At 43.8% G+C, this 24,502-nt stretch overlaps 1 protein-coding gene across 17 annotated transcripts in view; it reads left to right on the top strand.

Annotated features, from left to right (window-relative positions):
• CPNE8 (copine 8) overlaps positions 1-24,502 on the top strand; it is a 240,245-nt gene that overhangs the window by 7,875 nt on the left and 207,868 nt on the right. For all 17 annotated transcript variants that reach the window (XR_005591486.1, XR_005591495.1, XR_005591489.1 and 14 more), the window contains exon 2: positions 12,389-12,429. Coding sequence is in view for 11 of the 17 variants with exons in the window: in XM_039515855.1 (XP_039371789.1) it covers positions 12,389-12,429 (41 nt within the window). In the remaining 6 variants the exon portion in view is untranslated. The remainder of the gene's footprint in view (positions 1-12,388; positions 12,430-24,502) is intronic.

The following is a 24,502-nucleotide window of genomic DNA, read 5'->3' as shown; positions in this document are numbered from 1 at the left end:
TGGGGCTCTGCAGGGGTGGGTGGGGCTGGCCCCAGGCCTCCGTGGGGTGAGGGCTGGCTTGGGGTTTAGGGGGGAACCAGTACTCACTGGCGGTGTGGCTGGGGCCAGGTTGCTGCATTTCCCGCTGCCGGTGAGTGAAGCTCCAAACCTGCTGCACTCCTCAGTGGAGTTGGAGCGGGGCTGGGCTGGGGCACCCCGCAGCTGCGCAGGGCACTAGGAAATCTGGGGCCCAGGCTGAGGCTGGGGCAGCAGCTGGGAGCAGGAGTGGAGCTGCAACTGGGCTGTGGTGGGGACTGGCAGCCTGGCCCATGGCCAGGTCCGGCTCTGCTCCTGGCTTTGCCCCGCCTCATCCTTGGACTGGGAACGGAGCTGAGGCTGGAGGCTAGCCCGGGACCGGGAGTGGAGCAGTGCAGAGGCTGGGGACAGGGCTGGGAGCTGAGGCCACGATGGGGCTGGGTGGTGCTCCCTCCCAGCTCCTGTGAGGCTGGCCCGGGCCCTGCCCCGCCCCCCTGGACACTCCTCCACACCCTTCTAGCCTCGCACTTTGGGGACTTGTGCTCTATTTAAATCATTCGTTTTAATCAGTTTTTCCATTTGTACTTCAGTTTTTTTCTAAAGAAAGGTGCTTTCTTCTCAGTTTCTTCTCAGTTGATATAACCATTAAAACATGTTGAGTTGCAGCTAAATAGAACTTTTACACTAGATTTGGTATAGCTTTCTGCCATCTAGGAGAGCACCCTATAACAATATACATTCATTTAGCTAATTTATTTAGCTTAATTTCAGATTCTTATTAATTGTACCTTTTTAGCATGTTAGAAAATATAGTAACTCCTCACTTAAAGTCGTCCCGGTTAACATTGTTTCGTTGATATGTTGCCGATCAGTTGGAGAACATGCTCATTTAAAGTTGTGCAATGCTCCCGTATAACCTTGTTTGACAGCTGCCTGCTTTGTCCAGTGCTTGCAGGAAGAGCAGCCAGTTGGAGTTAGCTGGTGGGGGCTTGGAACCAGAGTAGACTGGCAGCTACCCTAAGTTCCCTGTGCGGCAGCCGCCCAGCAGGCTACCAATTGCTGGCAGTTCAGCTGTCCCTCCCCCCACTGCCATGTGCTGCTCCTGCCCTCTGCCTTGGAGCTGCTCCCAGGAGCCTCCTGCTTGCTGTGCCGGGGGTTGGGGGAAGAGAGGCGCTAATGTCAGGGTGTCTCCCTGCCCCCCCGCTTACCCTTTCTCCACATAGATCAGGGTAGGGACACAACAGGGCTCAGGACGGAGGGAGCTTGCTTGGTGCAGCTGCTGTCTCAACTTCCTGATCTATTTAAAAAGGCAATGTACTTAGACCGGTGTCAGCGTACTTAAAGGGGCAATGCGCGTCTCTCTCTCACACAGTGTCTCTGTCTGTCATGCTGTCTCCCCTCCCTCCATTCGTGCTGCCTTGTAGAGCATAAGGCTATGGATATGTCTACACTACCTGCCGGATCGGTGGGCAGTGATCGATCCAGTAGGGTTTGATTTATCGCATCTAGTCTAGATGCGATAAATCGACCCCCTGATCTCTCTCCTGTCGACTCCTGTACTCCACCGCTGCGAGAGGCGCAGGCAGAGTTGATGGAGGAGTGGCAGCAGTTGACTTACCACAGTGAAGACACCTCCGTGAGTAGGTCTAAGTATGTCAACTTCAGCTACGTTATTCATGTCTCTCCAGGATCAAAGCTTTAATACAGTACACGACCTGTTGTGCCATATTTATAAAGCTTGACCTAAAAAGTTAGATTCTCCCCCTCCCCATAGACCAGGCCTAGATTAACAACAATGTGTTAACCCTTGAGGGCTCAGCAGAGTGCTAGTTCGTCATTTAGCAGTAAGGCATTCCCTGGGAAACATCCCACCCTCTTCCATCCTCTGACTCCACCAACTCAAACAAGCTTCACAATCATCATTTTTGTGTACGGTATTAAATTGTTTGTTTAAAACTTATACTGTGTATGTGTCTGTCTATCTATCTAATCTGTAGATATGTCTGGTGGGGAAAAAAAATTCCCTGGAACCTAACCCCCCTATTTACATGAATTCTTCTGGGGAAATTGGATTCACTTTACATTGTTTCACTTAGTCATAGAATCATGGATTATCAGGGTTGGAAGGGACCTCAGGAGGTCATCTAGTCCAATCCCCTGCTCAAAGCAGGACCAATCCCCAGACAGATTTTTGCCCCAGATGGCCCCCTCAAGGATTGAACTCACAACCCTGGGTTTAACAGGCCAATGCTCAAACCACCGAGCATGCTATGGTTCCCTTAGTTCTACTGGTACCCATCAATCCTGACCTGCAGCTCCCCAATTATGAAATATGCATTAGTAGAGTCCTGTTATTCAAACATACAAAAATTACTGAGGGAGTGTCATAGGCAAGCCTGAGCCTAAATTAGGGTTATCAAACCCCAAAGGAAGATATTTCCTGACATCTACAACAATAATCAGAAGACTCCATGTAGCTGTAGAGGCAGATGACACCAAAGCCTCAAGCAAGGACTATGTAGCTACCCTATGCATGACCCCTCTCTACTGATTAGGGGCAGAAATTAAGATTTAGATCCTTTCACTGGCCACAGTCGCACTGGTTACATGAAAGCAATCCATTTTAAGAGCATCACAGACTGCTTTGTTTTCTATGTAAGTGCTGTAGACCCTGACCTAAACCACACCTACTGGGTGACCCACCAAAGGGAAAACCAACCAACTCTCAGTCTTAGGCTCCTGCCTCCATGACCTGAACTTCATGGCCCAGTCTCCAGTGCATCCCACCCTTGAGTAGGGAAGGGAACATGAAAGGAAAGACCCACCCTAACATCCTCCAAAATGATTCCTTCCCTATGAAGCAGTGGTTCACGGCTCTGTTTTTATGGGGTCGCCAGGGTTGGCTTAGACTTGCTGGGGCCCAGGGCCCAAGCCCAAGCCCCACTGCACAGGGCTGAAGCTGCAGCCTGAGGGCTTTAAGCCTTGGGTGGCAGGGCTCAGGTCATAGGCCCCCTGCCTGGGGCTGAAGGCCTTGGGCTTTGGAGCTCAGGTAGGCTTAGGCTTCAGTTCCCCCCTCCTGGGGTCATGCAGTAATTTTTGTTGTCAGAAGGGGGTTGCAGTGCAATGAAGTTTGACAATCCCTGCTATGGAAGCAGGGAGTAATGGGGTGGGGGGTAAGAGAGAGCAATGTTTCAGAATGACCACAATCCAGTAACTCTGGCACTGCACCCACAGAGTCACCTGCCTCCTCCAAATGGAAAGTGGAGAAAGGGGATGTGCTATTAAAAATATGAAGTGAAAGAATCAAGCTGGTTTACTTCAGTTTGAGGATTTTTTTGGTTTGTTTTAATTTAAAAAACAACAACAACAAAAAAAAAACCCCAACACCCCACACACACCACCCGCATTTTCACCCCCTCAAACTCTGGTTAATCCTGCAAAGTTTGCTTGGCTGACAAAAAAAGTTACAAAGCCCCAGCAACAGAAAACACATTTTTTTCCCCAAGCAGCTGGTGTCTGCCTGCTCAACCCCCCACCCCCTTTCTTTACCCAGTGACCCCCACTTCCCTTCCCCCAGCAGTGAGTTCATTCCAGTCACTAAACCCTGCATGTAAGTTGTAGTCAGGAATCGGACCGGGGAAAGGGGAACTTTCAAAACTACAAGCCAAGCCTAGAGTGAACATTCACATAACTAAACACCCCCCCCCCCCGTCTTCTTCTCTGCACATCAGGTAAGAAACATGCAAACACATTTCAAACTGCAGACAGTCACAAATTTGCAGGCACAAGTTATCTTCAGATCCCCGCCCAGGAAGGTAGAGGAGAGGAGTTCCCAAAAATGTTACGGATTCTTTCCCCACCTAAACACATCTGGAAAAAGGCTCTGGGGTCTCACGTACACACGAGCAGTGTGTCTCAACTCAAACCAGCTAGCAGAGCCCCTTCTCCTCCCCCACTGCTAAACCTTTAGCAAAGAAAGGAGGTGACTTGGAAGGTATTTCTTTTTCACGGGGAGGGGGAGGAACCTACCCCAGTCAGCCAAACAGTTTGTCAGGCTTTCAAAAGTTTGAGGCTCCCCCGGAAAATAAGTCGGACATACAGAGATGTCAAACGCATCAATTTAACCTAAGAACGGCCCAAGCCATGCAACCAGCTTAGACCACAAAACACAAGAGCAAGTTCAGCCTCTCAGCCCCGTGGGTGTGGTATGAAATTGGGGGTGGGGTTCCCTGCTACACAAACATGCATTTAGTTTTGCATTTTATTTCTTTTGTAATCAATTCTGACCTTTTATGCCTGTATCACTTATAATCACTTAAAAGCTATCTTTAGATAAAAGAACAGAACTAGATTAACTAAACGAGTATGTTTTGATTGATGTGTTTGGGGAAATCTCTATTCAGGTTAACAAAGGCTGTTACATATTATTTACCCTTTGATGGAATGATGAACTAATTAATGAGCTTGCACTGCACATTGAGGGAACTGGACAATACAAGGCACATGATTCTGGGGTGCAATGCTGCAACTGAGGGATATGGAGGTGTTCCCCTATATTAGTTCATGAGTGGCTGGGAGAACATCCATGTAACTTTGCTGTGTGTGCCTTTATATGCTAATGGCTGTGTGAGCAGGGCCTGGAGAGGCTGTTTTTCACCAGCAGAGCAGTGTAAGAGGAAACCCTGGTTTGGAGAATTAAAGGGAAACAGCTTTTCAAAAGTCCTTGTACCTGGGGCAGTGATTCTCAACCAGTGGTCTGGGACCCCCTGGGGGGCCATGAGTAGGTTTCAGGGGGGCTGCCAAGCAAGGCCAGCATTAGACTTGCTGGGGCCCAAGGCACAAAGCTGAAGTCCCAGTGCATGAGGCTGAAGTCCAGGGTCCTGAGCGCTACCACCTAGGGCTGAAGCCAAAGCCTAAGCAATGTAGCTTTGTGGGGAGTGAGTGGGGGGCAGGCAGTTGCCCTGCTTGCTCTCCTCTAATGCCGGCCCTGGCTTTTATATGCAGAAAACCAGTTATTGTGGCACAGGTGGGCTGTGGAGTTTTTAATAGCATGTTGGGGGGGGGGGAGCTGTGGGGGCTCCAAAAGAAAAAGATTGAGAATCCCTGCTCTGAGGGATGTCACAACTACCTTTTCTGATGGGAAAGTATTCTGAATCATTCTACAGTTGCCCCTCTTTCATAGAGCCAAGATCAGAAAGGACCATTTGTGATCTTCTAGTCTGACCTTCTGCATAATACAGGCCATAGAACTCAAGGGCTGAGTCTGATTCTACGTAAATAACAAGGAGGCCCTTAGAAATAATTTTCTGGTTCATGCTCAGTAAGTCCTCTGTCAAAACACAAGGGAAGGATTCTTCCCCTGTTGACCCGTGTTCAGTAAGCAAAGAGTATTAAAGTGTCTAGTCTGAAAATTTACAATGGGGAAAATGGCACCATCATGTTCAGCTGATGGTTTAATATTTAATGAAATCTGAGATTCTGCAGAAGATGAGGGCTCTCACTTACTGTGAGTGAGTGGATTTTAAGTCGTGTGTGAGGTTACAGGAGGAAAACTCTGTACTCTTCAGAGATGAAGTTAGTATGTATTGTTTCTCATTACTCTAAAATTTAAAATTAGAAAAATTTTGGGAAGTAAGCAGTTCTTATTTTATTGGTTTGACTAAAGTCACACTACAATGAAGTTCATAATTTTATTCACTAAGAATGAACATACACTACTTATGTATGGCATAACTAAGCTAGTTCTTTCTGCTTTATATTACTACTCTTATACAGAACAAGAAAACTTTTATTCAGATGCCTTTGACCCATCTCATTTTTTCTTCTGCTGGCACCTCATACATCCAAAGTGTGTAGATGTTCTGGGTGATGGGCTCTCCCTCCCTCTTCTCTCCTCCTGACCCTGTATCCTACTCCAACCATTGTGGATGGTTCTCTTCTTCTCCCTTTCAGTACTTTCTTCATTGGACTATAAACATGATACTTCTTCCCAACCTGCAAAACAAATGAGACTTTTCTTGTGAGGATTGTCTAGATTAAACAAATATTCACTCTAGTCGTCAGTTGATGGAGAACTTTCCTCCCTCTTAAATACTCTGAATCAGAAGATTCAGGTCAGTTATTTCCTAATGAAGACCTCTATGCCTTCATTGGATTAATTCATTTCTCTCAAGCTACCCGAGCCAGCAATTTAACCTCCTGTTCATGATCCCCCTCAAGATGAGCCATAGGAAAGGCTGTCTTTTGAGAAATCTGTAGATTTCACCCCCCACCACCACATTTCTCTGTATGCTCCAAGCCTGAAAAGAAGTCAATCATTAAAGTATCTCTATGTGAGATTATGCCAGGTTAAGGCCATCAAGTTCTCTTCTGACCTGACGATTGACTCCTCTTTCTTGTTCTTAGTCAGGTTCAATCAGAGGTGAGAGATTTTGATCCCTTTGATGAGATGGGTTCTCCAGAGCACCCAAAGATCAAAAAGCTCTGAGCCCGCTCCTGCACTCTAAACCCCTTGGCCCCAGCCTGGACCCCTCTTCTGTACCCCTATCCCAGCCCAGAGCCCCATCCTCCACCCTGAACCCCTCATTTCTGGCCCCATCCCAGAGCCTAGGGGAAGCTCCAAGCCCCCGCCCCACAAGACTTTGTGGCCCGCGACTAATTTTTTTTTTTCCCTGGTGGATCAGTGGCCCCTGGTAGAAAAAAGGTTCCCTGCCCCTGATCTAAATTATCAACATTAATGTGCTCAAGGTCCCAGATCCACAATGGGACTTAGGCTCCTAAACCTCAGAAATAGGTGCTGCTGTGATCTGTAAAAACTCCTGCTAAGCTGCCGCATAACTCTTTAGGCACTTTAGCCACAGAGTGAATTTGATTTCTGCTGTAAAAGTTCCCTAGGTGCCTAAGCTTCTGCCTCTAGATTTGTGCATTGCTGACTGATGCAGGTATCTGGGCACCTGTCTCATCCTTAAGCCCCAGGGTGATCTCTATACTAGTTGAAGATGTGATGCTCCACCTATTTTTCTCTGTGTGGCCCAGTTAGGTAGACATGATCAATCTATGGCCAGCAGAGTAAAGGACAATAAGAAGGGGGTTGTAAATTTTGTTGGTCCATTACTAGATGGAAATTGTAGAATAGTCAATAATGAAAAGGCAGAATTGTTCAATAAATATTTCTGTTTTGTGGTGGGGGAAGAGGAGAAACAGATGATGTCCTATAAGCAGATGATGATGATGATGAAGAAACCAGGGTGGATTTGATTTAAATCTACTTGATCTAAATCAGTAGTCAGGAAGACTCAATTTAATCATGGATTTCTACATAAAAGTGCATTCTTGAGAAGAATATGTATTAAGGTTATAACAATCAACAACTCAGAGATAGATGTAGGTTTCATTTTTAGAAGGTACACACTATACATTTTTTAAATGATTTATTTTGGAAACTTTTCAGATTAGTTTTACAGCTATATCAGAAAATGAATTATTGGTTATTTCATTTACCAAAGGTAATTGAAGCAGATAGTTCACCTCCCAATGACTTCATAAATATCTCCAATTCAGCAGGTTAATCATTAATATTTGGAGGATTTTCTTGCCATGCTGTATTAGAACATCACCAGACAGACATTTAAATTGTTTTATTTAACTAAAACAACAACATTATGTATTCTGGATTTTTTTTCTTCAACTGCAAACGTATAATATTTTAACAAAACAAGCATATACATTTTTGAATTTTAGTTAAACATTCAAGTTTTTTAAAATCAGGTTTGGTTTTGTTCAAATTGTTTTTAACTAAAATAGTTAAATGAAATTTAAAAAAACCCCAAAATTAAATGGACTATGTCAGCCAGGTCAACATGGGAAACTTAAAATATTGGCTTCTGCAGCTAACTTGGTCATCTTCACCTTCATTTTCCTGTTTGTTCATAATTTGGAAAAGAAAAACAAGCTTTCCTGCTTTTTCAGGTCCCAAACGATTTCTCAGTTTGGAATGAATTAGTCCAAAGGAAGAAAATATTCTTTCTACACCGGCAGAAGAAGCTACTGCTGTTAAAGTGAGATTATCACTTCAACAGTCTCTGAATCCAAGTGCTTAAGTGACTTCCACCAGTTCACTGATGTGACTTTCTTTAAAACATCAGCAGCAAACATATATTTCTTGAATGGTTCTGTAGCAGGGTGGATCCCTTCTCCTGGTTTTAAGGGGTTTAAAAGTGGCTTGGCAGGGCTTGAGAGCTGCTGCTCTCAAAGCTGGGCTGATTGGGGAAGTAGCCGCAGCTGGGCCACACCCCAATCAGGCCACATCTGGCTCCTATAAAAGGCTGTGGGCCAGGAGCCCAGTCAGTGTCTCTCTGTTTCTAGAGGGAGGTGGGCTTGGCTGCACGGAGCTAGACAAGGTACCTAGGGTGAAGCAGGGCTGGGGAAAGGCTGAGGAGCTGGGGAAGCTCCAGCCTAGAAAACCCCAGGCTGCGGCCTAGCATAGGGCAAAAGGTACTGGGGGTTGCAGGGGGCAACCTAGGGGTAGGCCAAGGCAGCAGGTCCAAACCCCCTTTGCCAATGATGAGTGCTGGATACTGCAGTCTGCCCCAGCGAACGGGGTCTAGATAGAGACTGGGCAGTAGCCAATACTGAGGCGAAGTGGGGATAGTGATAGTGGGGTGGGGGTTCCCCTGGGAGGGGGAAACCCAGTTAAAGGGGCACTAGGGTCCTGGGAGGGACATGGGGGCCAGTGGCTGTAAGGCGGATCACCGGCCTGCAGAGGGCGCTCCCAGGCTGGAAAGAGCTAATTCCCCCAGAGTCACCAGCAGGAGGCGCCGCAGGGGTGAGTCGACCCGTTACAGGTTCTTATTCCCAAACTGGGTCTCTTTTACGGCCTACTGCCATTATAGGTTTTCCCTTCTAGAGAGAGAATGATATGGGAAATCTCAAATCAATGAAGGCTACACTCAGAAAGACCTCAAGACTTCTGGAATAAGCTGCTCAAAAAGTTTCACTTTTTGTTTCTACTGCCTGTCTCTCCCATCTCACATTTATCTCCAGACTTCTCCTTGTCCAGATCTATTCTTCCCCCAACAATCTTCTATTCATTGAACTTTTTGAAACTGCACTTTTAGACAGAGGTAAGAGATTGACTCTGTGTACACAAATTTGCAGAGGGACAGTAGGGTTGAGGTCTGTTGTTTCTCACCTCTGTATATATTATTTATTTAAAAACATTTTTGCTGTTAACAAGCATGTTATATCTGGAGACACAAATCCATAGTTTGAGAACTGCAAAGCTAAGCATCTCTGATGGTATCTTCTAGACTGAGCACTAAGTCCCATTGAGTAGCTAGCAAGATTAACCTAAATAATCTATACAGAAGCCCCTGGAACCCCATAAGATTGGGTTCCTAATCCATGAACTATTGGAACTCATTTACAAACCTTTTCTTAAACATTACATGAATATATTGTCTCATACTATAGAATTAAAATTTATAATCCCTATTCCATGATGAGATATCTTTGAGCTATAATGTATCTTAATTAAAACTGTCTTTTTAGATAGGTTTTTCCTCAAAGCATGTTATCCAAAAAATCCAATTTAAATTAAAAAAAATGTTTTGTTTAATTTTTTTAAAATAATCATTGATTTTTATTCACCCTGGAAGAAACACTTTCCATTCCAATAATAACTCAGGAAGGTGTTGAATAGCAGATACTAAAGTTAGACATTTAATATCAATGGAGTCCAGATAGCTTGCATCCAAGAGTTAAAAAGTTGGCTGAGGAGCTTGCTTCGTTGTTGTTGGTCCCCCCCCCCCCCGATAACTCTTGGAACACTAGGAAAGTTCCAGAAGACTAAAAGAAAGTTACTGTTGTGCCAGGTATTTAAAAAGGGTAAATGAGATGACTTGGGTAATTATGGGTCTGTTACCATGACAGTGATCCTAGGCAAAATAATGGAGTGCCTGATAAAGAATTAAAGGAGGGTAATGTGTACTTAATGCCAGTCAACATGAATTTATGTAAAAATAGATCCTGTCTAAATTGCAATCTTATTAAAAAAAAAAAAGATATCAAGTTTGGTTGATAAAGATTAATAGATTTAGAATTCTGTAGGCTATACGACTTGATCCTGCATGATGTTTTGATTAAAAAATTAGAACGATATAACAAGAACATGGCACACGTTAAATTGATTTAAAAACTGCATAACTGACAGGTTTCAAAATTTAATTGTAAAAGGGGAATTGTCGTTGAGTGAGTGTATGTCTAGGGGGGGTCTCATATCAGTTAGTTCTTGGCCCTGTGCCCTTTAATTTATTTTATCAATGACTTGGAAGAAAACAAAAAATCATAACTAAATAAATTTTGCAGATGCCCCAAAATTTGGGGTGGAAGGTGAAGAGGAGGACAGTATTTTTCATCACTGGCAATTTTAAAATCAAGATAGGATGTTTTCCTAAAAGAGATGCTCTGCCTAGTATAGGAATTGGTTTTGGGAAGTTCTGTGGCCTGTGTTATGCAGAAGGTCAGACTAGATAATGACAGCAACCCTTTCTGGCATTAGACTTTATGAATACTTACACCTTACTGATTCTAAACAAAATCTGTTAACTCACAAAAAAAGCTTTGCATCTTTATGGACAGTTTGAAGATCTTTGCTCACTGTGCAACAGTAGTCTAGTACATGTTAGATTATGTACTTAATGGAATAGAGAATACTATGGAAATAACAGATTTAATAAATTGAAATCTGTTATGTAGCCACCCCTAGAATACTATGTTCAGTTCTGGTTACTCAAGAAATAGAAGCAGCTCGGAAATGAGTTGAGAAAATTGAGATGAAAAGAGGAGACATGGTAAAAAATATAGAAAATAGTGAATGGCATAGAAACGGATTACCTTAACTCTGCCCACAAACCTAAAATGCCTTAATCATAAAGCTATTGCACAACGTCGCTACAGTGGAGAGCTAAGGTTGTTTGGTATCCTGATTAATCATTTCCATACTCCAACATATTTGGATTTCTTTTATATTTGATTGTGAATTTTGGGGATTTATCACACTTGATTTTTGGGATAATTGAAACATCTGTAATGTATTTTACTTTATTTACTGGTATGTACTCCCAACCTTAACACCATTTTCATTTAGTTTGTCTTGACATGTATAAGTTAGTTAGGAGGAAACTTTCCCTGGGGGACAGATTTCTTCATAATTGTTACTACAGAGTTTCTTGTAACCTTTTCTGAAGCAGCTGGTATTGGACATTGTCAAATATAGGGTATTAAACTTTGATGGGCTACTCATCTGATCCAGAATGGTAATTATGTCTGAAATTACAATCTGAATCTACATATGTGGATAGTGTTCATTTTAATCCTAATGGAATAAATTAAGAATGACTGAATGTCATTACAAAGCCTAATACTGGAGGGAGTTTAGGATAAGAGACAGGAAAGAGGAGCATTGTTACTCAAAAATAAAAAATCCATTTTAATTTTTACTGGTTACTTCAGCCAAAATACAACACTGGAAGAACTATGTAATTATTTAACCTGAAAGAAGAAACAGTAGAGCAGTATTAAGATTTATTGATTGACTTACCAGTTTTTCTTTACCCACACTATTTCTACACTGCCCCACAATTGGGACTAGGGAATATGAAAATCAGTGTGCACCAAAGTGCTGCTCTGTAACTCCCCATATGGATGCTGCGGGTACAAACTAAAAGTTTCCTCGTTTGCATTTATGATAGTTTGTAAACAATAGTGAACCGTATAGTTACACAATTACCACATTTGTAGGTAAGATACCAAGTGTAATGAGAGCTTGGACACAGAACACTTTACTAGAGGGATCCAGTTCCAAAAGACTGTTTTAGCCTTGAAAAATTAGGTTGAGCCCAGAAGCTTGTTTATGTAGAGGTCTACCCAACTTGAAAGATTTGTTCTAAATTTTGGGGGGTTTACTTTTAGCTGAAAGCTGAAATAATAAACTCACAAAGTACCATGACAGCTTAAAGTTATTTCAGTTCCTGCGGGACATTAAATTTAAAAATATATTTTTAATGATTGAGTGTTCTGCCTCTTCCCCCTGTGTGGTAGTTGAGTCTACAACCCACAGTTTACGTGCATCAGAATTGTGTGACAAACCGAGAAGTGTGAAGTTTGAGATTGGCAGAATACTAGCTCTGAGTAATTCTGATATGCGTAAGAGATGGAGGAGAGCCAACTGTGTCCCCTTATGTTCCTTAAATAAACTGTTTTAATCATGTATGTATTGTAGAAGCTTTCAATCAGAAATAAATTATCATTGTTTTTCTTTGATGTTCTCTCTCTATTTTAGTAGCAGTGTCATTTATCTGTCTTTCTTTAACAGAAACCTTTTGGACAGAGACACATTTTCAAAATCTGATCCAAGTAAGTAAAAATTATTTTATTATGTTTATTTGTTGGACTGGATAAACTGCAGCGTAAAGATGTCAAGTAAATCTCCAGGGTAATTCAGCCTCTAAGTCAATTCAGTTCTTGTCCCCTCAGCAGAGACTTAATATAGTGTAATTGTGAATATGGTTTTTGTCATATAGACTGTTGTATGTTAGGAAATGGACTGAGACTACTGAACTCATTTCACATAGGCTACTGAATAGTCATTAGCTGATAACTTTGTTACTTCTGACGTGAATCACATTTTCAATGAGTGACATAGAATGTAAAGGTTCTATATCCCATTACCAGTTTCTTGAGCTATCTAGTCCCTTTGAAGAAGATTTTAGGTTAAAACTTTTATTTTGCTGGGAAGTAATAAATGCAGAACTTTTTTTTTTTTAAATCTATTGTTCTTTTCACATCTTTTTCCAGGCTGCTATGCAAACTATATAGAAACCTTTTTAAAATCTCTTCTTTCTGCTAATGCTCCTAATGAAGAGAATTAATCTTAAATCTAGAGTCAAAAGATGAGAAATAAATGCCATTTACATTTGTGTTGTTAAATCAATATGCCTTGAGTCACTGGGCAATGTGGCATCTTGGTTGTAAGCCTTCAAAGAGCAGATGTGAAAGACAATAGACAACTCCCAGATTAGTGTAAGAATGCAGCTGTGCAGAGAACCATGTCCCTGAATGTGATCTTGGCAGGATTGTCCTTGGCATGAAATTCTGGCTTTGGTCCAGCATGGACACCTTCTACTCAAGGACTGTAAGGTCAGAAGGGACCATTGTGATCATCTAATACTGGGGTTCTCACAACAATTTTTTTTGGTGGCTGCACACTGAGGCCACCAACTTTTGCTGGTGGCCGCTTTGACAATTTTTCTTAAAATATTTAATTAACTTTAGGAAAAACAAATATATATGCACATATACATGTCCAGTCTTAGTAATGTATTTATGTTGGGATGTTTTTGCAGACTCAATAGTAATAACATACAGTTGTCTCTATTCTTTACTGGACCTAAACAGAATAGAAACACAAGGTACTTTGCATGTTCCTGTCTTTTTGTTGTTGTTTCTTTTGCTTTTTTGGTTGCAACTTTATTTATTTTTTATTTTTAAGACTTGCTAGCTAGTAAGTGATATTTGTATGTTTAATATCACTTTTCACAGCAAAGACTTGTTAGCTATCTGGGAGGCAGTGAAAAGTGATATTAACAAACATGCAGATACCACTTTTCACAGCAGACTTACTGGCAAGCTGGGGGCAAATTAAGCCTTGGATAGGGAGATGGAAGCAGTGGGGGCCAAGCATGATGGGGTGAGGAACTGGGGTGACAGCAGGGGCCAGGAGTGACAAGGGGTGTGTGTGAGCCTGAAGCTCAGTGGCCGGAGCCTGAAGCCCAGTGGCCTGGGGGTGGAGACTGCCACTGTGCAGCTAAAGCCCGGAGCACAAAGCTCCACAGTCAGAGACCATGCCAGAGCCTGCCAACATGTGACCGGAGCCTGCCACCTGCCACACCAGGGCTGAACCCGGAAGCCTGAGCCCCACCACTCTTGGGAAGGTGGGGAACTCACACCGGCTGTCTGCTCCTCCAATGTTTGTGGTCAAGAGTGGGACAGGGCCCAACGCCTCCTTGCTGACCCCTCCTCCCCCCCCAGTCACTGCCAGGAGGCTGAGGCTGCAAGAAAAGCCCCTGGTGGCCATATGCAGCCACGGTAGCTGCATTTGAGAAATGCTGATCTAGTCTGACGTTCTGCACATTGCAGACCATAGAACCTCACCTATCCACTCCTGTAATAGACCTCTAACCTCTGGCTGAGTTACTGAAGTCCTCAAATCATGGTTTAAAGACTCCAAGTTACATAGAATTCACCATTTACACTAGTTTAACTCTACAAGTGATCCGTGCCCCATGTTGCAGTGTCTCTGCCAACCTGACCCAGGATAAAATTCCTTCCTGTCCCTAAATATGGCGATCCCGTAGACCCTGAGCATGTGGGCAATACTCACCAGGCAGACACCTGGGAAGGAATTCTGTGTAGTAACTCAGAGCCCTCCTCATCTAGTATCCCATCTCTCTGGTCGTTTGGGGATATTTGCTGAAAGCAGTTGTTGATGGGCCACCTTCCTTTGTAGGCAGTCCCATCATACCATCCACTCTATAAACGGTTCAAGACTGAACTTGATACCAGTTAGGTTTTTTGCCACCATTGCTCCCCTGGGAAGGCTGTTCCAGAAATTCACTCCTGTAATGGTTAGAAACCTTCGCCTAATTTTGAGCCTAAATTGGTTGATGGCCAGTTTATATCCATTTGTTCTTGTGTCCACATTGATGCTTAACTTAAATAACTCCTCTTCCTCCCTGATATTTATCCCTCTGATATATTTATAAAGAGCAATCCTATCTCCCCTCAGCCTTCTTTTGGTTAGGCTAAACAAGCCAAGCTGTTTGTCTTCTCTTATAAAGTAGGTTTTCCATTCCTCGGATCATCTGAGTAGCCCTTCTCTGCACCTGTTCCACTTTGAATTCATCTTTCTTAAACGTGGGAGACCAGAATTGCACACAGTATTCCAGATGAGGTCTCACCAGTGCCTTGTATAATGATACTAATTCTTCTTCTTAAAGGTGTGTCCCTGTGGGTGCTCCAGTTTAGGTGTGTTGGCACCCTGTGTTCGTAATCAGAGATTTGTAGTAGCAGTGCCTGGTTGGCCGTGTCCGCGCATCAGACATCTTACACTGCTCCGAGCAGTTACCTAGTGTGCGCAGCCAACCGTGCCCCAGTTCCTTCTCTTCTGCCTTTGGCTTGAGTCGGAGTGACAGCAGCTCCTCTCTTATCTTAGATAACTCAATCATTCTTTGAGTGCTTGCTCATATCAATTCTAGTTACGTGTGTGCATTCGCCGCGTGCACGGATGTTGGAACTTTTTCTCTAGCAGCTACCTGTTGGGCCAGCTGTGGAGCCCCCTGGAGTGGTGCCGATATGGTGCTCTATATATGACCCTGCTGGCCCAACCCCCGCCCCCTTCAGTTCCTGCTTACCACCAGTGACGGTTGTTGGAACAGTGGTCTCTTGCAAGTGCTTCACTACTCCCTAGCTACTTTACTTATCTCTGTGTATAGTTACCCTATTGTTAGTTAAGTGTTAGTTTCTGTTATCTTTAGTGTTAGGAATAGTTATTATCTCCTGAAGGGGTTTTCCCTTCAACGAGTGCCCTATGGGGCTCCGAGGCATGCTGTTTCAGGGCTTCAAACCTTGTGGTTACTGTGGCAAGCCTATGCCCAAGGGGGGGCTCCCATGACTCCTGTCTTCGGTGTCGGAAGAAGTGGGCTGTAGCCCATGAAAGCTTATGCTCAAATAAATTTGTTAGTCTTTAAGGTGCCACAAGTACTCCTGTTCTTTTTATGGAAGGAAAGCTTATTCCACCAGCCGCCTCTCCTTACGGATTGCTAATCAGCTCACAATCCTTAGCAGATACAGTTATAACTCCTGGTCTGCTATCCAAAAGTTTAAAGAGCTCCTTCCATCTGATTCTCGTCAGGAGCTGGGAGCCATTGCAGAGGAGGGCAGAGTAGTGGTCCGGGCTGCCCTTCAAGGCTCCCAGGATGCTGCAGATGTACACTGGCATCTGGCATTGTCATGCAGCATAACACCTGGCTTCAGTCCTCAGGTCTCCCGCCGGACGTTCAGCAGACTATCCAAGACCTCCTATTTGATGGTCAGGGGCTTTTCACTGAACAGACCAACTCTAGGTTGCATAGCCTAAAAGATTCAAAGAACACAATCAAGTCTCTCGGCATGCACACTCCAGCACCTCAAAGAAGACCGTTTAAGCCCCAGTCCACCCATGATATTCCAGTCCTCCTCCATATTGGCAGTACCTTCCAACTTTGCTTCACCCACAAATTATATTAGTGCATGGTCTCTCTTTTCATGCCAATGTCAGTAATAAAAATGTTAAATAAGATTGGTCCCAAGACTGATCCCTGAGGGAGCTCTCATACGGTTCACTGACCAGTCTATAGGCTGTACTGCGTTCTGGCTCATGTGATACTTCATACTATTTTCCATATTCTTCAACTGTAAGTCCTTTTTTTTTCCCCCCCCTCCCCTGAGAAAAAAATTCCCATCTAGGCATTAACTCCTAGGAGAGCTTCATCTTGTTGACTAAGGAGCTAATTCTTCTTGCTGATATTGGAAGATACCTCTCCATATGTAACTACCAATTTGAGCTGCAGAAAAATGGTCTCTCATTGTCAGTTGTCTCTGCAAAGATCAACTTTTAAAAAAAAGGTGTTTGGCATCAGCCAGATATCAGGTAGTGTCATGATTTGGTGTTGGGGATACAACAGTAAAGATAACTGTGTCCAATATTGATGTTTGCAGACAAACGTGTTTGTAGGGTTCAGGCAGTTATGTAGCAGTTCAGCACAAGAAGCTGCTTGTTAATGGAGGGAACCTTTTGCAACAGTGATTGGATTCTTAGTACAGGAAAAGCTTTGTTATCCAACATGTTGGGGGAATGGAGCGTGCCGGTTAGTCAAAAATTCCGGTTAATTATTATACTTACTGAGGGAGGGAGTATGGGTGCAGGAGGAGGCTCAGGGCTGGGGATTAGGGCGAAGGAGAGGGTGCAGGACTTGGGTTCTGGGAGGGAGTTTGGGTGTGGGAGGGGGTTGGGGCACAGAGTTGTGGGATGCTGGATCCGTGTGGCGCTTGCTCAGGTGGCTTCCTGCAAGTGGCAATATATCCCTGCTGCTCCTAGGCGGAGACATGGCCAGGTGGCTCTGTGTGCTGCTTCTGCCCACAAGTGCAGCCCCTGCAGCTCCCATTGGCCGTGGTTCCCAGCTAATGGGAGCTGCGTAGCCAGCGCTTGGGGTTGGGTAGGGGCAGCGCAGGGCGCCCCTGTGGCCATGCCTCTGCCTAGGAGCAGCAGGCACATGCCGCTGCTTGCGGGGAGCCATGGTCAGCCAGGGAGGGAGCCTGCAGGCCCCGTGCCCGCCAGATTTTTAATGGAGATATCAAAAATGCCAGTTTCTACAGCTTTGCGGTTGGTAAAGTGCCGGATAACGCATATTTTACTGTGTATGCTGCCTCCTTCTCTGCGGAAGGGTTCTAGACTTTATTTTCATAGGCAATAAAAATTTCCACATTTGTAAAAGGTTGCTGCTTGGTCTGGAACCTATCAAGATCTGCTTTGGAGACCTTCCAGTTGATGAGAGATTAGATTTTTGTCCCTGATGGCCCCTAATCACTTTGGACACAGGGGCACTGAAAAACTGCTTCAGAGAGATTCTACCAAATTCCCCCGTTGATAAAGAATTTTAAGTTGCAGCAGGAAATCACGCTACTATGCCATTGAGTTTGTGCCACTGAACAAAAGAGAGGCTTTTGTTCCAGTTACTTCCTAATGGCGATGTGATTTCTGACCAATCGTGGATTTGAGATCTCTATTTTTATATGGCAAAAGAAAAAATGCTGCCTTGGGAATAGGGAGGCAAGCTGAACGAGGTAATATCTTTTTACTGGACCAACTTCTCTTGGTGAGAGACACAAAGTTTTGAGCTACACACAGCTTTTCTTCTGTTGAAAGGAAAGAAGTCCAGTAAAAGACATTAACTCACCCACCTTGTCCCTTTTAATATCCTGGGACCAACACCAGCTGCAACAACACTGCAAACAATCTTGAGAATATTGCTCTTGCATGAAGGAGACTGACTCTATGCACTGCACATTGTAGTCCCTTGCATGCTTTTAGGGATGCGTCTCAGGCACAGGCAGTATATCTAATTTCCACTCAAATTGTTTCTACGGGTAGGCAAAAAGTAGGTAGGATACAGAAACTCAATAGATTTCTTCTTTAGGTTTTACAGACATGCACAGTAGTGAGTGTGTAGTTTTTTTTTAGTTGAGTTGTTCCTAGGAGTGTTCTGTATAATCCCCAGTGGACTAGGGGGAATAAACTCACTATATGCTATTGAAGTTCAATTCCAAGCCTTCCTACTTTAGGTTGGGATTAGCTTTTATGACTCAAGCAGATCATCTGCTGGCTCCAGCATTTGATCTGATGATATTGTGGATGTTGGGCCTAATCGCCATACCAGTATCTGTTACACTCATGGCACGTTTCCACATTATACCAGCTCAGTAGACTCTTGGGTCATAGTGTTCAGAAGTCATACATAGTCCATTACTGTATGCAATGCAAGGCTATCTCCAAGCCTCACTGGCTTGGTGTCAGTGCAAGGAAAGCCTGCATTTATGAATGGACTTCTGTGATCTTTTCTGGATTAACCATAGATTCATCTTGCCTCCACGCACAGGAGCTGCTCACCTTTTAGACATTTTACTCTTTTTTCTTGATTAACTGCACACATGCTCTGGGGATGATGGCAGTTCAGAGATCTGGTATCCCAAAATATTGTTCTGATTCAAACAGGCAGTTTGCTCATTTTATCTGTTTAGCTGGGAGCTTGGAGAGTAGTAACAATATAAAGTTGTGTGTGCCTTTCACAATCCTTTAAAAATACACTAAATAGAGACCATTTTCTGCATAAACAGGTGGGGACAGGAACATGCCACCTGAATGGTGATGTCATGCAGGAGTGGAACTGGTGGAATCTAAGATATTTCTAATGGCTGCTTATCTAGCAAGGAAAGGGTGAACTATCTCAGACAAACGAATTCAAATAGTAGTCCATTCTTTATTGGTCCTTGTTTAGGGGCAAGTGCTTTTAGGTCTTTATTGGATAGGGAACTCAGGAAATAGATGTTTGAGATAATAAGCGACTTGTTTGTTTTCCATTCTGAGATTATGATAGGGACATGTATTGCTAGTTCTAGTAGTTTTCTGTATATTTTTATTATAGAGTGTAACTTTAGAAAACATTTTGTTCCTGCCTGCTCCTCTTGCTTTTATATCTAATTTATTACTTAATCTTGTCTATTCTAATGTTCATTGTAACTCTTAGCCTATCTGTCTTTTCTGCAGCAATTTGGTGCCTCCAAGTACCTTGAACCCACGCCTGATAAAAGACAAATCTTGGGTGCCTTTTGCTGTCCTCTTGAGTATTCTCCCAAATTTGGCAGGTTGTAAACCTCTGAGCAAGTGCAAACTGAGATTTCTCTGAGCCCTGGTCTACACTAAGCTCGGGGGTCGAACTAGGGTACGCGAATTCAGCTACGTGAATAACGTAGCTGAATTCGAACTACCCTAGTTCGACTTACTTACTGTCCAGACGCCGCGGAAGCGAACTCCGCGGCTCCAAGGTCGACTCCAGCAACTCCTCCTGCCGCGGTGGAGTACCGGAGTTCGAACTAGCGCTTCCGGGGTTCGAACTATCGCGTCTAGATCAGACGCGATAGTTCGAACTCCGGGCAGTCGAACTCGCCGCGTCGACCGTCCCGGTAAGTGTAAACGTACCCTGAGACTTATTAGAGCTACAGGGATAAGCAGGACTTTCTCTGCCATTTGCTGCTACAGGATTGACAGCAGGGACATTTCCCTGTGCTCTCAATGCTCCCCCTGCTGGGTGCAGGCAGTGTGGAGAAGGAGATTGTCTGACTCAAATGTAGAAGGGGCAAGAACTGGATCTGGGAGAGAGGAGCATATTGGAGCAAGGTGGCAGTGTGTGTTGGGGGGGGAGAAACTGGGACTGGCTGGACAGAGAGGGGAGAGCTCGGGGGCAGGGGAAAGGATAGTGAGATTAGAGGAGTTAGGGTGGGGAAGAGAGAGGACTGGGATGAGGACAGGTTGGAAGGGATGGGGTAAAAGGCATTGGTCTTGGAGGAGAAGGGGACAGAAAGATCTGTGATCACTAGCACACACTCTGATAGGCCCAGTAGTGATAGATCTCAGGGTAGTGTTTCTGCAAATTCCTTCCAGACATTGCCACAGGGGTTTCCTCCAGGTTGCTTATGCAATGGAGCATTACCAATAGAAGGCTTTCCTGTCTGGACTGGCAACACCTCAAATATTTATGAAAATCTTAGTTTTCATTGCATCCCTAATTCCAAAAGGAGTGCATTTCTATCATCTCCTAAAAGGTCTCCTCGAGGGAGAAAAGAGCTCTCAATACTGAGGCAATGATAAGCTTCAGTCCTGTGGCTTTGTTGTAATTTGTGGGTATAATAGGAATTACCTGGTGTTACAGTCCTGGCTGAGCTCCTCCTTGTGGATGCTCACCAGGTAGCTATTTGGACTGACTCACTGGTGGATCCATGTGCTTCTCAGCTCTCTTGGATATGGGCAGACTCCAGCCATAGACCCATACATAGACACTTTCTGGTACTACTTATAGGAAATAGGACCCTGTGTTCCAGCTGCCTTGGACTCCAGGACTGGTGTTGAATCCTCCCAAGTCTGCCCAGTCAAACAGATCCTCCCTAGAGCTTCAGTCCCATGGGTAACACAGTTTATAGCTAAATCCTTCAGCAACATGGGATAGTTGAAGCAAGTAATATACAGACTTTGCAAAGGGATTTCTAAACTGAATATACTTTACTCATAGACAAATTACAAGAGATGCAAGCAGTTTTATTATATTGACTACATTTGTGTAAGACCTCTGGCTAAGGTTCTTCAGCACTCTTGATCATTGTTTGGGATTTGGTCAGTGTCTTTTCAGGTTCACAGGACTCTGCTCCCTTCCGTCCTCCTGGCTGGTCTTGTCTTATTCTGGTTGAGGAAACTGCTGCTCAGGACCTTGTCCTTTTTAAAACTTCTAAAAAGTGATCTTCCTTCTCCATCTCTTAAGGCCCCATCAAGTGGTTAAGGTCCACCATCAGGTGATCTGTTGCTTGATTACTGTCCACCTGGAGTCCAGACTGGAAAAAAATTGGTTTCTTGCAACTTTGGCCACACTTTTTAGCATGCCCATTTTATTGCCAGAGCAAAGTCATTCAATAGTAATGACACTTTTCGCATTGTATCTATACCCCTTGGAATTATCATCCAAGAAGGAGGTAAAAAGACAATGAGGAAGGCACAAAGATGCATCTGCACCCATATTTTATAAGTTTCAGGTTCCTTTCATTATCTTCTTTTACATTTCTTCTCCGGTTTGCTATATTTGTGGCATTGTGTGTGACAAACCTATGCACTTTGAAGTTGTAGACATCGCAGATAATGGACATTCATAACCCTCTTATGTCTAAGCTGGATCCTGAAACAAAATGGTGAAAAAAGATGGTTTTTCAGGAATCACTAGGGAGAATATTTATTCTCTGTCTCCAAATGGAGACCTTGGATCCCTTTTTAGACATTTTAGAGATGCAGACCATGGAGAGGCTGGTTATACCCATTAGGTCTGCTCTTTTCAACCCAGTCAAGATTTTTGTCTGTCTCCCCCTTTTCATTGCCACCTGTATCTGAGAGTATACAGGATATATCCTATACCAGTGGAAGGACATTTATTTATATTACTGTACTGTAATGGTTCTTAGAGTACCTGGGACTGAGAGTTACCCTGTTACCCCTTGTTTCTAGCAAGAGGGAGTCTGGTCTGTGATGGTTTGGTGTTAGCTCCCCAAAACCACCAGCCTTTCAACCACTCAAGCACTCTCCTCTGGGCTGTGCCAGCCCTGTTTTTGCCTTGTAGCTAAACAAGAGAGGCATGACGCTCCCTGACTCCCGTTGAAGTGTTCTCTTGTGATTTCCAGCCCCTGACACCTGCTACTTACAGAAATCCAAAATCCTCTTTTCCCAAAGGAGCAGTGTACCTGTTTGCCAGTTTTACCTTAAATCAGTGTTCCTGTATAACACACAGCACTTGTGTTATAAAACACGAGTGTTTATTTAAGAAAGTATAGATGTTCCACTAGAAACAAGAGTGATGCAAACAAATGGTTACAATTAAAAAGCCTACATAAAACACGATCTAGGGTCTACACTTATTAGTTACAGTACTCATTATTCGTTACCTTAGCTATCTAATAAAATAGGATTCTCCCCTCCCCCAGTTTAATCTGTTGTGGAGCTGGCTGGCTTCTCGGGGAAACAGGATCCAATCTTCCACGAAACACCCCTGCTGAACAACATGTCTCCTCAGTGAATAGATCCAGAGTGTCTTTCTCCACTTTGTGATATACTAACTAAACCAGTCTTTTATGTGTTTTTCCTAGAAAGGGTGATCTCCTGCCTGTCATAATGTTCCTTTTTACCTCAAGTGATTTCAGTGGTTATAGTTTCTTTGATGGTTTTCCATTTACTTCTTTTTTCCATGTTGTTGGAATGGTGGATATTCATCAGTACATTACATAATCAGCTAGCCAGAGAGGGGACTTCTTCTTGAATGAGCCCTCACTGAGATACATGATTCCCTGCTGACTCACTTTCACACCATGACCATAAGGGGATAATTTTCATCACTCCTTAAATATTACTTGTACATACACCTCATGATTGAGTATTGATAAGTCACAAGCTTGCAGTAGAGAGACCTCCTCGTGTTGTACCTTTCATAGATAAATATAATGAAAGTGATGTATTAGGTGATTAGTGAGTTTGTCGGGTCTGAGACAAGATTACTTGTAAAGAACAGTGAATCCTTGCCTTCTGGTGCCAAAGGGCTTATGAATCACATGTGCTCACTGTCAAACTCTGTGGTGTTATCTGCAGCATGGGAAAGAGTTAGGAGCAACAAGGCATCTCACTCTGCCCCTTCTGACATAGAGCAATGTAAGCTGAGCACTTCTGGCAGGAAAGTCTACTTGTCCAGCTCACTAGGCCTTCAAGAAGCCAATTCTTAAACCATGATGATTATGTCTTATGGGATGCCATGAGCCCCATCCTGGACTTTTTGCCTGAGGACCAGAAGGATTTTTTTTTTTTTTGGCTGGGGTGGGGGTAAATGAAATACTTTCAGTTCAGCAGACTTCTTTTCAGTTAACCCATGGCTTTGCAAGTCTTAACTTAGTGCCTTGTGATGGTTACTGCACATCTCAGACACCAAGGGATATTTATCTAACCATACCTTTACGATTGGATCCTAAGGTTCAGCTCCCAACAGTACTTCACAAAGCAATCCAGTATATGGGTAATCTCTTGCAGTCTCATGTCAGAAATACTTGCTTCAGCCCACGCAAAAGGATCATCTTTGTCAGAGAAATCCTGGATTCTTTGTGCCAGTTTCTCCCCCCCCACACACACGTTTCCCCCCTCCCTCCCCCGTCCCCAAAGTCAAGACTCCCTGGTAGTTCTCAGGGAACAACTGATACAGACCACACAATTATTCCTGAAACTACTAAGCCTGATTGATTGCCATAACAACCTACACCTCACCTTATGATTGTCTGAACGTGAGATCCTTGAAGCTCTGGGTGGTAGGCAAATACATACTAAATGTACACACCCTTCAAAGAAGACTGACCATCCAAGTCCTTGAACAGCTTTGCTGGTGGAAGAACAAGGATAATATCCTCCAGTGAGGTATCTTTTGCTTCACCTTTCACCACCATTGCAGTCACAACTGAGGCTTGCACTCCGTGCAGGGGTACATGTGATCATGATCTCCAAATACATGGACTGTGGAACACCTAGCAGTCCAGACTCCATATCTGTGCACTGGAACTCAGGCAGTATTGTGGACCCTCAAAGAGCCCTGTCTCTGCATCATCATATAGTATAGGTGCTTTCAGACAATACCATGGCCATTTATCACGTCAACAAGCAGGGAGGAGTGTGTATTCTCAGGCCTTAACATCCAAAGCAAGAAAAGTTGGTTGGTTGTGGGTTTTTTTGTTTTGTTTTTTATTTTGCATGTGATTGTATCCAGAACCAAATCTCCCTAGTAGCTCCTCACCTTGCTGGGGAGAACTGTCTATACAGTGTTTCTCAGTAAGATGTCTCAGGATCAAACCAAGTGGTCCTTGATACCAGTGGAGGCCAGCATATTATTTCATAGATGGGGGCCAGTAATAGACCTCTTTGTGTCTGAGCAAAACACCAAGTGCCATGTATACTGCACAAGAGTACACACAGACCAAAGGTCCCACTTGGATGTGTTTCTGCTGGGTTAGAGCTAACTTCTTCTATATGCCTTCCCTCCAACTTCTCTGA

Source organism: Mauremys reevesii, linkage group 1 (genome assembly GCF_016161935.1).
Source record: "Mauremys reevesii isolate NIE-2019 linkage group 1, ASM1616193v1, whole genome shotgun sequence".
NCBI classification, from domain to species: Eukaryota; Metazoa; Chordata; order Testudines; family Geoemydidae; genus Mauremys; species Mauremys reevesii.
The sequence above is the reverse complement of the archived record's forward strand: the minus strand, read 5'-3'. Positions and strand labels throughout refer to the sequence as shown.